Raw genomic sequence first — 13,755 nt, forward strand, 5'->3', positions numbered from 1 at the left:
GTAACAATTCACTCAACTCCCCATACGATTCGATTCACAATACTGGGTTCACGATACGATTCTCTCATGATTTATTTTACAAAATGAGACTGTAGACAAATGATGAACGAAAAATATACCATTATTTTTTCCGGGTAAAAACTAGAAAATACTGTACTATTTTCTTTTTATTTTTCATTGTGAAAAGAAACCCTTGATAAACTATTCAAAACAATGCAATTTAACTAAAAATCAATCCTGAATGAAATAAATAAACTGCATAATAGTTCTTTCTCTTTTTAAAAGTGCAACTGAAAATGTATTTTGTGCCTTAACAATTGGACTTTAAAAAAACCAGTAATTGCACTGTATTTACATCAGATATTTGTTTGGACCAGCAGGGGGCGCTGGTAACCCAGTGGTCGGTTGGCATGCAGTTATTCTAGCAGTGAAGAAGAGATGCTTCGCTAGCAGACAGAGCTAATAAAAAAAAACTTGACTTTTACAGATATTCACGTAATATTACAAATATTCTTTCGATGCTAAAGGGGTAAGGAATCATTTATGAACATGTTTAAGAGTAGTAGGTGATTCTGCCCAACGCCTACACTTCTGGACAATAGAAGGATAAATAGATAAATAGGTAGCGCCCTCTGTTGTTTAAAAAAAGTACTGTGATTCAGTTTTCAGAGTATCAATATGAACCGTGATAACTATGAATCAATTTTTAACTGCCTTACGATTAACTGTTACATCCCTACCGAAAATGTCTTGAAAGTGGAAAAAATGTGGAGAAAAGGCATTGAAATTTGATGAAGTGACAGAAATGAGAATAATGTAGCAAAAATGCATTAAAAAGAGCAAAAATATGACAAGAAAAAGTGATGAAAATAGGTTAAAATATTGCAAGTTTGGTGTAGTTGCAGAAAAAGGGCAAAAATTGCTTAAAATTTTGAAGAAAATGTTTTTATAATAAATCTTCTGAGTTTCTTGAAGGCATCTGGCGACCCCAAGGTTGAGAACCTCTTTATATGTAACGTGTATTTGAGACTTGAGAGCATCATCATCTTTAAAAATTAAATGTAGACAGGTCGCCATCTAGCGGCTAAAATAGGAAAGACGTGAGAGGTCGACATTTATTGAAGAATAACGTGAAAAAACGAGAATATTTGGCACTAATCCAGCTTTTAAAATCTATTAAATTCATTTAAAGAGTTGTACTCTGTTGAATATTTAAACAGCCCCTGACATGTCTTGTAACCACCGACGGTCGTGACATCAGCAGGAAATCCCTTGATTTTACGTAAATGAAATGTACACACGCTTTTCTCACAAAAGCCCTTCGATTAATAGTCTTTTCTGATTTAATTCACATAGACGGTGCTCACCTGACCGTGTCAGTGAAAGCAGCCGAGGCTTCCCATCGCCCTGGAGGTGACTTTATTCAATCGTTTTTAGTTTTCTTGATGATGGATTATCTGACGCAGCCTAACCCAGCAGCACCGGGACTCACAGGTGCGACCAATCAGAAAAGAGTGCAGACGTGAAGTGACCAATCACAATGCAGGAAGAGGGAGAAGGTGGGGCTTCAAGGTTGGTGGTGATCCATCAAGAGAGACGAAACTCTACCGTGTGATGTACCGACGGACGAGAGGTCAAGGACGTCTGACAGGTCACAGCATAACATGCACTAATAATCTGTCTGTGTGTGCGTTACAGACAATAGTACATTAAGGGATTTTACATGGATTAAAAATGGGTTTTCTTCATCCACCTGTTGCAATTACACCGCCTTATATTCGCCTATTGCAGACATGGGCAACAGGCGGCTCAGGAAATGCAAAAAAAAAAAAAATACATCTAAAACACACTAAATGACAGGAAAATACAAAAAAACAGCAGTAACAGCAATTATAAAATACAACTAAGATTAAAAAAAATCACACAAAGTGACAACAGAAACGTATTTAATGACAGAATGAAAAACAATGAAAAATACACAAATAAACAAAACACATTAAACAACAGCAGAAAATAACAAAATAATAATTAAAAAAAAACACACACACACAGAGAAAACAAAATGACAGATAAACATACCAAACAGCAGAAACGTCACCAAAAACACAAATTGACAGCTATTAACACAATTACTCGCCAAACACACACAAATGGCCAAAATGACAAATATAAAATATGCCAACAAAGATACAGAAAATGACTCCAAAATCACACAAAATTACAACAAAAAAAAAAATCAACCAGAAAACAAGAAAAAACTAAATGAGCAAAAAATATATAAATGACAACAAAAATGCACAAAATTACTCACAAAACACACGTTACAGCAACAAAAATAGCCAATATGACAGACAAATGTAAAATGCGATAACAAAAATGTACTAAATGACTCTAAAATCACACAAAACAACAGAAAAATATATAGAAAGACAAGAAAAATAAACAAAATGATGGGAAAATATATAAATCAACAATTACAATGCACAAAACATGAAAAATACATAAAATCAATACCAAAAAAAACCACACAAAACAACAAATGCACACAAAATGGGGGAAAATATCACACAAGAACACACAGAGTAAATTATTAGTTATCAACAAAAAATGAACAAGAATGAAGGCAAAAGTTTTATTGGACCAACAAAATTCAAAGACACAACAAAAAAGGAAACAGAACAATACAGTACAGACACTTTAACCAGCTCAAAAAAACATGTTACTTCCCTTTTTATCATATAAATAATATGTGGCTGTTTAATAACACGTACAAACCACAGTGAGTTATTATTTACCAACTAGCTTAATGAAATACAACTTTTTAACTTTATCCAGTCTGAATGTACTTTCTAAAGTCGAATAAAGAGAAAGAAAAATAATAAATAACTTAATAAATTAAATCATTGTAACAAATATTTGGTCACTTGTGTTGTATTTGAAAGAAAATCCCCCCAAACATGAGGCAATGATTTTAAGATTATAAAACACTTGGTGGTGATTTCTCTGAAAAATTATTCTGTTAAATCAAACTAAGACAGAAACGTCATTAATACAAATAAAAAAATAAAAAAAAACAGACTGACAGGAATTCCTAAAAACTGCTGCGCAAAGACATCGCTTACTAATGAACATCAGTTTGCAGCAGCATGTTTCATAAAGGACAGCTCAGGGTGAAAAAGGCAGGTCAGAAGCCTCAAGGCACAACACTGTGTGTATAGTATATATATATATATATATATATATATAGCATCGTCATTATGAAGAAAAGTCAGAAATCTACGCCACTTCAGATAATCTTACTTCTGATATACATTAAAGCTCATGTTTTGGTTTAAAAGACTCAGAAATAGGAAATCTCAGATAAGATTAAGGCAAATAAAGAGGATATAATAAGAAATAGGCAACTTTTATCACAGCGACAGCCACAAAAATGTGATTCGAGGGTCACATGATCAACAGTCATGTCAGCATTAGAATGATGACCAATCTTTGAGCATTAATACAGGAAAAAACAAAGGGTTTAAGGGGTGATACAGATTTTTTTTTGTCATTTTATGTTTTTTGGGTGATTTTGCACATTTATTGGCATTTTGCATATTTTCCTTCCTTTTTGTGTATTTTAGATGTCGTTTTTTTCTCTCTCTCATTTTGAGTGTCTTTTTTTTGTTGGAGTCAATAAACATGTTTTTGTTGTTGATTTGTTTATTTTTGGAGTCATTTTGTTATCATGTTTTTTTTCTGTCATTTTGGTCCTTTTTGCAGTTGACTTGTGCATCTTGCGAGTGATTTTGTGCATTTTTGTTGTCATATTGTGATGATTTTAGAGTCTTTTTTGTCATTTTACATTGTTTCTGTCATTTTGTGTATATACGTTGTCGTATTTTACATTTTTCTGTAATTTGTGGTAATTTTTGTAGTTGACTTTTGTTGTCGCTTGGGGTGTTTTTGTCATCTTTTGTATTATTTCTGTTGGTTTGTGTTTTTACAAGTAATTTTTTGTATTTCTTCTTGTTATTTTTGCAGTTTTTTGGAATCCCTTTAACTTGGGGGTGAACAAAATAAGACTTAGAGCCAGTTGCCAATGCCTGAATGTGAAACTGGGCTTAAACGTTGCTTCTCTAATGTATCAATCATCATTGCTTTTTCAGATCGAGCTGTTCCTGAGATGTTTTGCTGCTTCTGCTGTCGACCGGTGGCTCCTCCAGCTTCCTATCAGCTGGTGGAGCTCCATCATTGTTGACCAAAGCCCCATAAGAGAAAGAACCACTGAACTCTGCCTGAATCTCCTTGTTGTGAATTGTGGGGACGCCTGAAAAAACAAAAAGTTTTTGGAGCATCTCTTATTAATGATACTTCATTTTCTTGTGAAGACGATACGAACCGTTGGTCATGTCCATGGTGACGTACGGCTCAAAGCTTTTAGTCTTCTTCTTAGTTTTGGTGATGAGAAACACTCCGAGGAAACAAATGGCGATCCTGCAGAAAACACATAATAATCAGTTCCAGCTTTTAATAAAAACACATTTTTAATTGCTCTCCATAGCCTCATTTTCAATTGTCGTGTGTGTTTTGTGCAATTTTTGTTGTCATATTGCAATTTTGGAGTAATTTTTATTGTTGTTTTGAATTTTTTCTGTAATATGTATTTTTTCTGTAACTTTGTGTATTTATGTTGTCGTATTTTACATTTTTCTGTAATTTTAGAGTCATTTTTGTTGGTGTTTTGTATTTTTTTCTGTCAATTTGTGTATTTATGTGCTTGTATTTTGTATTTTTCTATCATTTTGTGTATTTACGTGGTCGTATTTTATATTTTTCTGTCTTTTTGGGAATTTATGCAGTTGACTTGTGTGTTTTGTGAGTAATTGTGTAAGTTTTGTTGTCATATTGTGTTTTTAGAGATATTTGTTGTTTTGTTTTAGGTCATCATTTCTATTTTTTCTGTCAGTATGTGTTTTTAAAGCCACATTTTCTACTCAAACATTTGACTCATCGACAGCGAAGCTTAAGTTAAGCTTGTCCAAGCATTTGCATTCATTAGATTTTCAAAGCAAGCTATCTACATGAAGCCTGAGTTGTTTTAGCTTTCTCCAGTCGTACCTAGTGGGACTGAAACATGAAACCATGCACTCACCCCAGCAGAAACAGGCAGATGTGAAGGACGTCCTCGTTTCTAAACTCCACGTAAAACACAGCTCCTGAAAACCACAGAATAATAATAAAAAACATTCTTTAGGACTGCTCTGACATCATGAAGATGAAAATAAACACAAAACTCACCAGCGGTCACAGCAGAAAAAGTGGACAGAATGTAGTTGACGCTGGCGATCAAAGACGAGTCGTGTAAATTACAAGCTTGGGAGAGAAATCTAGAGAGAAACAAATATGAAATGACTTTGTGAAACAGGTATTCATTACTAGTGATGCATCAACATTTTTTGGTCTCAACAAAATATTAATTATTAATATTTACTACATAAATTTCATCAATTAATATTTAAATACAACATATAGAGTGGCAATATTTAAATTAATATTATTCTCTATCACAATATAGATATTTTATTATGTTTATTAAGTATTTATATATTTTATACCATTATATACTTACTAACGATATTTAATTTGACCCTTTTCCAGCAGCCCAGTCAGTTATAGGCTTGTACAATATTATTTAATGTATGAGTGGGTACAAGTTGAAGACTTTATTATTATTATATACATTTATTTTATATTGTGCATTGTTGGAATGTCACTGTAACCTCAGCTTGATTGTTGTAAATATCTGTATCATATTTGTATATTTGTTTTATTATTAGTAGTATTATCTATCCTACTTTATTTTTTACTACTGTAATGTGTGTGTTTCTGATCCCTATTTTTAACAGTCTTTTAATTAATTATACACTTATTTAACGTTTATTCTTTCTTACGTCTTTGTTAAACGTTTTTATCCTTTTATTTGTGATTTTTTTCCTTAAATGGTTGTAATAAAAGCAATTTCCGCCTGGGATTAATAAAGAAATTCTGATTCTGAAATAAATATTATGAATGTATTTATTCTTTGAAGCATTAATTCCTACAATTGCAATGTTTTAATTTTAGTGAGGTTAGTACACATTCAGAGCCATAAATGCAACGAGACTAATCATTTGCATAATCATTTCTCTGTGTTTCCATTTTGGGCCTTGGCTTTTTCTTATAATATTCATTGTTGGACTCACCTGCCCTGAAATATCACTGAAGCAACCATGCACACAAACATGACACTAAAGATTGGGAAGTCGAGCTGCATGCTGCCTTCGATGGTGATCACCAGCATGGCCGACACCGCCTTCACTGCAATGACTGTGACGGAGCCTGTGCACCAAAGTCAAAAGTACGAGAAAACGTCATCACAACGCATTCTAAATACTCAAAGCGGAGCCGTCTATTCTGATGAAATGTGGTAAATTGCCTGACTAGACAGGAGGTGGTGACTGAATGACTCAGCAGACTCACCCAGCAGAGCCACCAGCAGCAGGATAACAACGAGGTAGTTAGCGTTCCGCTGTTTGTAGAAATACAAAAGGACGCAGAAGGCGATGATCTCCAGGAACTGTAAGAACATTAAATAACAAATGACTTTTATAAAAAGTCCAACACTTCAGAAAGATGAATCATCACTATGGAGTAATTATAGAGCACAAATAAATTACACACAACTGACTCTGCAAAGACGCAACAACACTGCAGGAAGTATAATATAGACCAGATATGGATGACTGGATAAATCGGACCGAGGTCTGCCACATGCAGACCTTGCGCACAAAATGACTCCAAAAACTCACAAAACGACAGCAAAAACACACAAAAGAAATTAGATAAAAACATGGAAAGTTGTAGAAGAATTTTAAACAATGAGAAGCAAAATGCACAAAATGACTCTAAAAACATACAAAACAACAAAAGTACATGAAATGACTGAAAAATACACAAAACAACAACACAAAAATGCACAAAAGAACTCCAAAACAGACAGTAAAATAACAGAAATACACAAAAACAAAAGGACAACAAAAACACACAATATGACAGTAAAATATACAAAAAACTGAAATACACAAAATAACTCTCAAAACACATAAAAAAACAACAGAAAAATATACAAAACAACAGAAAACACACATAAGAGCAACAGCATTACACAAAAACATGCATTTATAGAAAAACTGAAAAAAAATGAAATACAAAACACCATACAAACACATAAAGGAACAACGAAAATATGCAAAATGACTCCAAAAGTGCACAAAACAACATAAAAACACAGAGTGACTCCAAAAACACAAAACAACAACAGAAATACACAAAATGACTCTGAAAACAGAAAAAACTACAGAAAATGACACAAAAGAAACAGAAAACACATAAAAAATGACAACAAAATTACACAAAAACAACCAAGTAAACACACAAAACAATCATGACTCATAAACCACAAAAAAAACACAAAAAACGGGATCATGACTTTGTTTTTTTCTGTTTTAATGTTCACATCTGTGCTCTAATTCTTTCTTTCTTTCTGTGCAACATTAAAATGCCTATCCTTTATGTGTTAAAGTAGAAATGACATGTCAGACAATTGCTTTCTTCTATAATAGAACTGATGGTGTTTACTGTCATGCAGGCTTTCAGTTTGGATCCTGGGGCTTTTGCCTTTATGGGTTGAACAAATATTAACAGAGCACAGTGTAAAAAGATGACAATTCAATACATGCTCCTATTACTAACCTATAGCTACATAATGAGCAGATTAACATCCACTTTGCTTCAGTCCTGTTTGACGTTTTCATTTTTTTTCTAGATTTGCACAGTGACAGTTGGATGGAAAGTAAAATACAACAAATAATAAAAATACCAGATAGAGCAGAACGGGCCATCCAACCAGATGCAGGACAACGATCTCTGCATAGAGTTTTTCATGAGTGTTTGGTCCAAACGCTACAAACAGATAAGTCCCGCCCACAGTGAGGATGTAGCCCAGGAACGTCAGCACGTTTTGTTCTTGAAAAAACATAAATCACAGCAGAAAAAATTAAAGAATTCATATATATATATATCTCAAAACTCATAGATTTCTTATATTTATTTGAGTACATGAAATTATATTTTTGCACTAGGGCTGGGCGCCATGGACCAAAACTCATATCCCTATATTTTTTCTCAAAATGGTGATATATGACATTAATCTTTCTAATTTCTAACTCAATAAAGTCTGACTAGAAAGATAATTCTGGGTTAAATTTCAAAATCAGAATTGCTTTCGTGACAGCCACTTAAGAAAAAAAAATCACAAATAAAAGAATAAAATGTTTAACGAAAACAAAAAAAAGAATAAACGTTAAATAAGTTTATAATTAAGAAAAGACTGTTAAAAATAAAGATCAGATACTCACACTACAGTAGTAAAAATAAAGTAAGATTATTAATAATAATAATAATATACAAAATATATACAAATATAATACAGATATTTACAAACAAAAACAAAAATTGCCACACAGGCAAACAGCTGCACAATATGTGACTCTTTAATCTTTTGCTCCTCTAAGGGACAGCACGTGTGAGTGAGTTCAGTAATGTGGCTTGTTTTGATGAAGGACTGGGTTAGGACGCACTCAGAAATCCCTCTAACTGTGATTTTTATGCTGTTCTGAGAAGTAACGAAAACAGCGACTCCTAAAACGACTATTTCATTACAAAATAAACTATAAAATATGTCACAAAAATATCAAAAAATTGTAAAAAAAAAAAAAAAAAAAAAAGGACACTGTTTGACTGTACTCTAACAATAATAATAGATACTTGCATGATGCTAATTGTACTGTGTGATTGTAGAAATAAAAACAAGTTAAAAAAAAGAAGCTATATCTCGATATCGGCGATATTGTCATTTTCTATATCAATAAAATAGAAAAGTCGATATATCTTGAATCTCGATATATTTGCACAGATACCCCATACTGTAATAAACTTACTTGCAAAGTCCTTTAATTTAGATTTCTCTCGCTGAAAGATGAAACCCAAAATTGAGCTCGCTAAAAAATAAAGATATAACACACACACAGACACACACACACACACACACACACAGATGTTAAAACAAAGACAAATATCCTAACACACCTGAATGTCTCGCTTGTGTTGAACACACACCAATGAGAGTAATTATTCTGTAAACAATGTGACTGCTGATGTGTTTCAGATAAGGTTTGTTTTTAGAAACTCACCGAGCACGGACACGGCGTTAAGCGGCGCTACTACAGCCAGCGGAGCAAACGCGTACGACACAAAGTTTCCTCCTTCTCCGACACAAATGAGAACAAACCCAAACCACCAGGTTTTAGTGCGGAAGAAAGACCTCTGGTCCTTCCTTCCAGCTAACTTTACATGGCTGTATTTCTGTAAAAAAAAAAAAGAAAAAGAGGGGAAACAGATATGGCAAAGTAAAGAGAATATTTTACTTTTTTTTTTTTTTAACACAATAATAACAAAGATACATCATCACAAAAGAATAAAATGTGTATTATTAACGTCAGATTAAGTGCATCAAAAAGCTTTGTGGCTAAGTATTATTTGCATAAAGTTTCCCACATGAAACATAATAATATGAATTATAACCGTACCTGTATACAAACAGCAATGCTGACCAGCAAATTTCCAAATAGGGCAAGTAAAGTCCCGATGAGGTTGTCCTGCAAAAAATAAATATTGGTCTTTAATTTTGCATAAGCAGAATTACACACAATCACATTGTATTTGGTTTATGTTAGAAAGATTTTAATATTTATATTTTAATTCATTTCATTTATTACATTTTTTCAAAGTTTTCCCACTAATTTCAAAGTAAAATATTTGAAATATGTATTCCAAAATGTATTTTCTATGTGAAATTACTCAGAGAAGACTCACTAAAATTATTTAAAAATGATGAATTATCATATTTTAAGTTTAGATATCTATAGATGAACACAATGGGAAGTGAAATAAAAATAAAACAAGATAATAAAATACATTTTAAAAAAGCAAAACAAAAAAAAATAATTGCTACTTTTGTGCTATTTATCAATTTATAAAACGTCTATAGTCAAACTCTATGACTTTATAGCAGCATAGTAAAGTAAAGTACACGTTAGCAGAAAAAGAGAAATTAAAGTATTGTAAATAAAGTGTCACATGTCTCACCCGGTAGGACTCCGCCACTACTCGACTTAGATCCAACATTTTCCCCTTCAATAACAGCTTTAATGCCTTCTACACAACACTCACACATTCACAAACCACTAAACACTTTCCCTCATTTAGCTTTAGATCAAATCCGAACCATCTATAGTTCATTTTCTGCCTATTTTTTAAGCTAAACTACAGGCGAACACAACAACGTCCGAGGACGATGAACATCTCATTTCCGGGTTTGTCCCCTGTACGCCAGAAAGCGTGATGACGTCAGACGTATTAGATACGTAGTAATGGCGGCGGCAGAGTTTGAGTGTTGGTTTTGAACTACAGAGGAGGGTGAGTGAAATCCAGCCAGTTTGGCTCTTTGGAAAAAGAAAGTAATCATTCAAACTGCGTTCCTAATGTTTTTTATACTTCTTGCTTTATTTTTGCGACATCACTTCCATTTCTGACACTTCTCCATCGAATTTTAATGCCTTTTTTTGCACAACTTTTCCCACTTTCAAGACATTTTTGGACGTATAAACCCCTTTTTCACCACTTTTCCACCTAATGTCACCCATTTATGTTACTTTTAACCTCTTTCCACCATATTTCATGCTTATTTTTTTGCCAATTAGCCACATTCATGATTTGTCATGCACATTATTTGCCAGTTTAAACTAATTGTTTCAATATTGACACTTTAAAACCATAACCACTTTTTCTGTCCAATTTTGACCCTTATAATTTGCAAATTGCCATTTAAAAAAATTATTTGTATGCTTTTCTTTTCTTCCTCTTTTTTTTTTTTTTTTGTTTTTTCTTGTTTTTGGTGGAATTTTGTGTATTTTTTCTTTTCCTTTTGTGTATTTTTGTTGTTTTGCTGTGTTTTTACTGTCATTTTGTGTTTCTGGAGGTATTGTTTGCATTTTTGTTGTTTTTTCTGTGTGTTTTTGTTGTTGTTTTGTGTTTTTTGAGTAATTTTGTGTATTTTTTTTTTTTTTTTGCCATTTTGTGTTTTTACAGTCATTTTGGGCTTTTACTTTGCACAAAATCAGGGCCACATGTGGCCCCCGCGCCGCCTGTTGCCTGTCCCACTCTAATTTGCAATTTTAACTAATTTCTGAGGTTGTTTAAAACCCCATTTCACCACTTTTTCCACCATTTTTGGTCACTTTTAACCCATTTCATTTCTAATTAAAACAAGGATTTACATCTTAAAGATGGATATATACTATGGAGCAAATAATAGTAAACTTCCTGGATAACAGCGGATATTATTCAGACATTATTTGGAAAGGCACACACCTGTCTATAAAATAAGTCAAAGGAATTGTTTGTAGAAAATTACAAACAATATATACAGACAATACATTTAGTTTTTACAACAAAATCACCAAAATATTCATAATATTTATCAAGGAAATATTAACCTTTATTATTATTATTATTATTATTAGTGTTAGTATTTTTGTTGATAACTAAACCTCTGACCATTTAAATCTGTTTTAGCCTTTCTGTTGCAGTATTGTGCTAAAAAGGCAATCATAATGTACCTTTATTGTTTGTTGTGCACTTACTGGATATTATTCAATATATTTTACTGTAAAAAAAAAAAAAAAAAACAGACAAAAGAAAATGACATTGTAAACACACAAAACAACTAGAGAAATATACATACCAACATAAAACACAGACAAAAGGACAACAAAATTACACAAACACATTTGTTAGAGAACAAGTAAGAGAAATTACAAACAAAATCCACAAAATTACTGTAAAAACATACAAAACAACAGAAAAATACACAAAACAACTACAAAAATACACAAAAGTAGTCCTAAAACTCACTAAACAACAGAAATACAAAAAATACACTGAAATAACACAAAACATCGACAGAAATTCACAAAATGAAACAAAATTACACAAAAACATACATTTAAAAAAAATCCACAAATTGACTCTGAAAACGACAGAAAAATACACAAAACAACTACAAAAGTAGTCCAAAAACACACAAATCAACAACAGAAATACACAAAATGACTCCAAATATACATTAGAAAACAACAGAAAAATACACAAAACATGAAACGACAACAACATTACAGAACAATTAAAAAAAGACATACAAAATGCCCAAAAAACGAATAATTTATCGTATTTATTTATTATAATGTATTTTTTCAGCTACAGTCTCCAGTTATAACCCAGGGGTGATTTTTTTAATGAATCCATTCAGTAGTATACACTGTATATAGTTTAAACAGGAAACATTGTTGTGAAAGGTGACAAAAGTTGTTTTAATACAGTTATAATTTCAAGTTTCCTAAGAGTCATCATGACTGTTTAAAGATGGCATCATATCATTATGTTGACTAACACCAGTGGTATGTACCCTGTGCTCTTTCACAACTAAAGCCTCTAATAATAATGACACAAGTGGAAAAATAAAACACACAAAGGGAATTCAATGGAGGGTGTGAGCAGTTGTTCTAGGAGTTGGTTTCTTAAAAGCTTTTCTAAAAGGTGAATAGAAATCATGTGAGTAACGGATGAGTTTTATTAGCAACACATTAAAAAAAAAAAAAAAAACCAAAGACTTAGATTTAGCGGCTTTATTCATGTTTTTATTTTTAATTTTTTTAAATGTCAACTAAAATGACAAAAGAAAAATCTTATATCCTGGTAGAGAAAGTCATAAAGTGTGAAAATAATGAAGGATAGAATGACATATAGTAACAAAAATATTAAATTTCTATCTATACACTTTCTATTTTTTCTATCAATTTTTTTTTGTAATCAATTACTCGACATCGCAATTTAAACACCCGATGACCCCACATGGGGTCCCGACCCCAAGTTTGAAAAACTTGGGGTCACTAGATGTCAGCTATAGGCTTTAACGACAAGTAATGGTTCATAGTGAGCGCTTTATTTTGTATTTATTTATACGACTTGTTTGTAAGTTGTGTTGTTTGAAGTCAACATGTTTTTGTTGCATGTTTGTAGCTAAAACTGTTAACTGTAATAGCATCGATCCACCAGCAGAGGGAGAAAAACACCACATTTATTAGTTAATAGCCTCCTCTCCTATAACACTAACCCAGCACTTAATTTAACAAAGCTTAATGCTTTTTTAAATACATTTTATTTTCTTATTTAAAATCTGGGAATACTACGGAGCCCGGCAATGGTCAGGGGTAAAAAAAAAAAATCCGGTGATAATCCGTGTCCACGGTTTAATAATCTGTGGGCACGGATTGCAAAACCGGATTTTTTTTTTTTTTTTTACCCCTGACCCTTGCCGGGCTCCGTAGAATACTAACATTAAACATAAAATGATCACACAATGATAGAATTTTGAAGATAAGATCCATCACTGACATCTTTTACTAATTTCTTAGATATTTAGATATATCTGTTTATAGATATCTGTTTATAGATATAGTCTGTTTCGTACACTGGAAAAATCAGTTATACGTGGAAAAATCTGGTATAAAATGTTTTGTTTATCAACAAAATACCTTTTGTGTATTTTCCTCCTAT

The 13,755-nt window shown here is 32.3% G+C and overlaps 2 protein-coding genes across 3 annotated transcripts in view; both read right to left on the reverse strand.

Moving 5' to 3' along the window:
* Positions 1 to 1,501, reverse strand: part of rcan3 (regulator of calcineurin 3) — a 48,597-nt gene extending 47,096 nt beyond the window's left edge. The window contains exon 1 of one of the 2 annotated variants that reach the window (XM_028438864.1): positions 1,368 to 1,501. The gene's annotated coding sequence lies outside the window, so the exon portion shown is untranslated. The remainder of the gene's footprint in view (positions 1 to 1,367) is intronic. The other variant, XM_028438865.1, reaches the window with a different exon arrangement.
* Positions 1,502 to 3,657: 2,156 nt separating this feature from the next.
* Positions 3,658 to 10,460, reverse strand: nipal3 (NIPA like domain containing 3). The gene is made up of 11 exons (XM_028438101.1): positions 10,228 to 10,460; positions 9,669 to 9,737; positions 9,273 to 9,444; positions 9,021 to 9,080; positions 7,901 to 8,046; positions 6,502 to 6,598; positions 6,225 to 6,360; positions 5,281 to 5,369; positions 5,135 to 5,198; positions 4,382 to 4,476; positions 3,658 to 4,309 (listed from the first exon to the last, which is right to left on the reverse strand). Exons 1-11 carry the CDS (start codon positions 10,264 to 10,266, stop codon positions 4,134 to 4,136), a joined length of 1,143 nt encoding a protein of 380 aa, XP_028293902.1. The 5' UTR covers positions 10,267 to 10,460; the 3' UTR covers positions 3,658 to 4,133.
* Positions 10,461 to 13,755: the final 3,295 nt, after the last annotated feature.

Source organism: Gouania willdenowi, chromosome 22 (assembly GCF_900634775.1).
Source record: "Gouania willdenowi chromosome 22, fGouWil2.1, whole genome shotgun sequence".
Lineage (NCBI taxonomy): Eukaryota > Metazoa > Chordata > Actinopteri > Blenniiformes > Gobiesocidae > Gouania > Gouania willdenowi.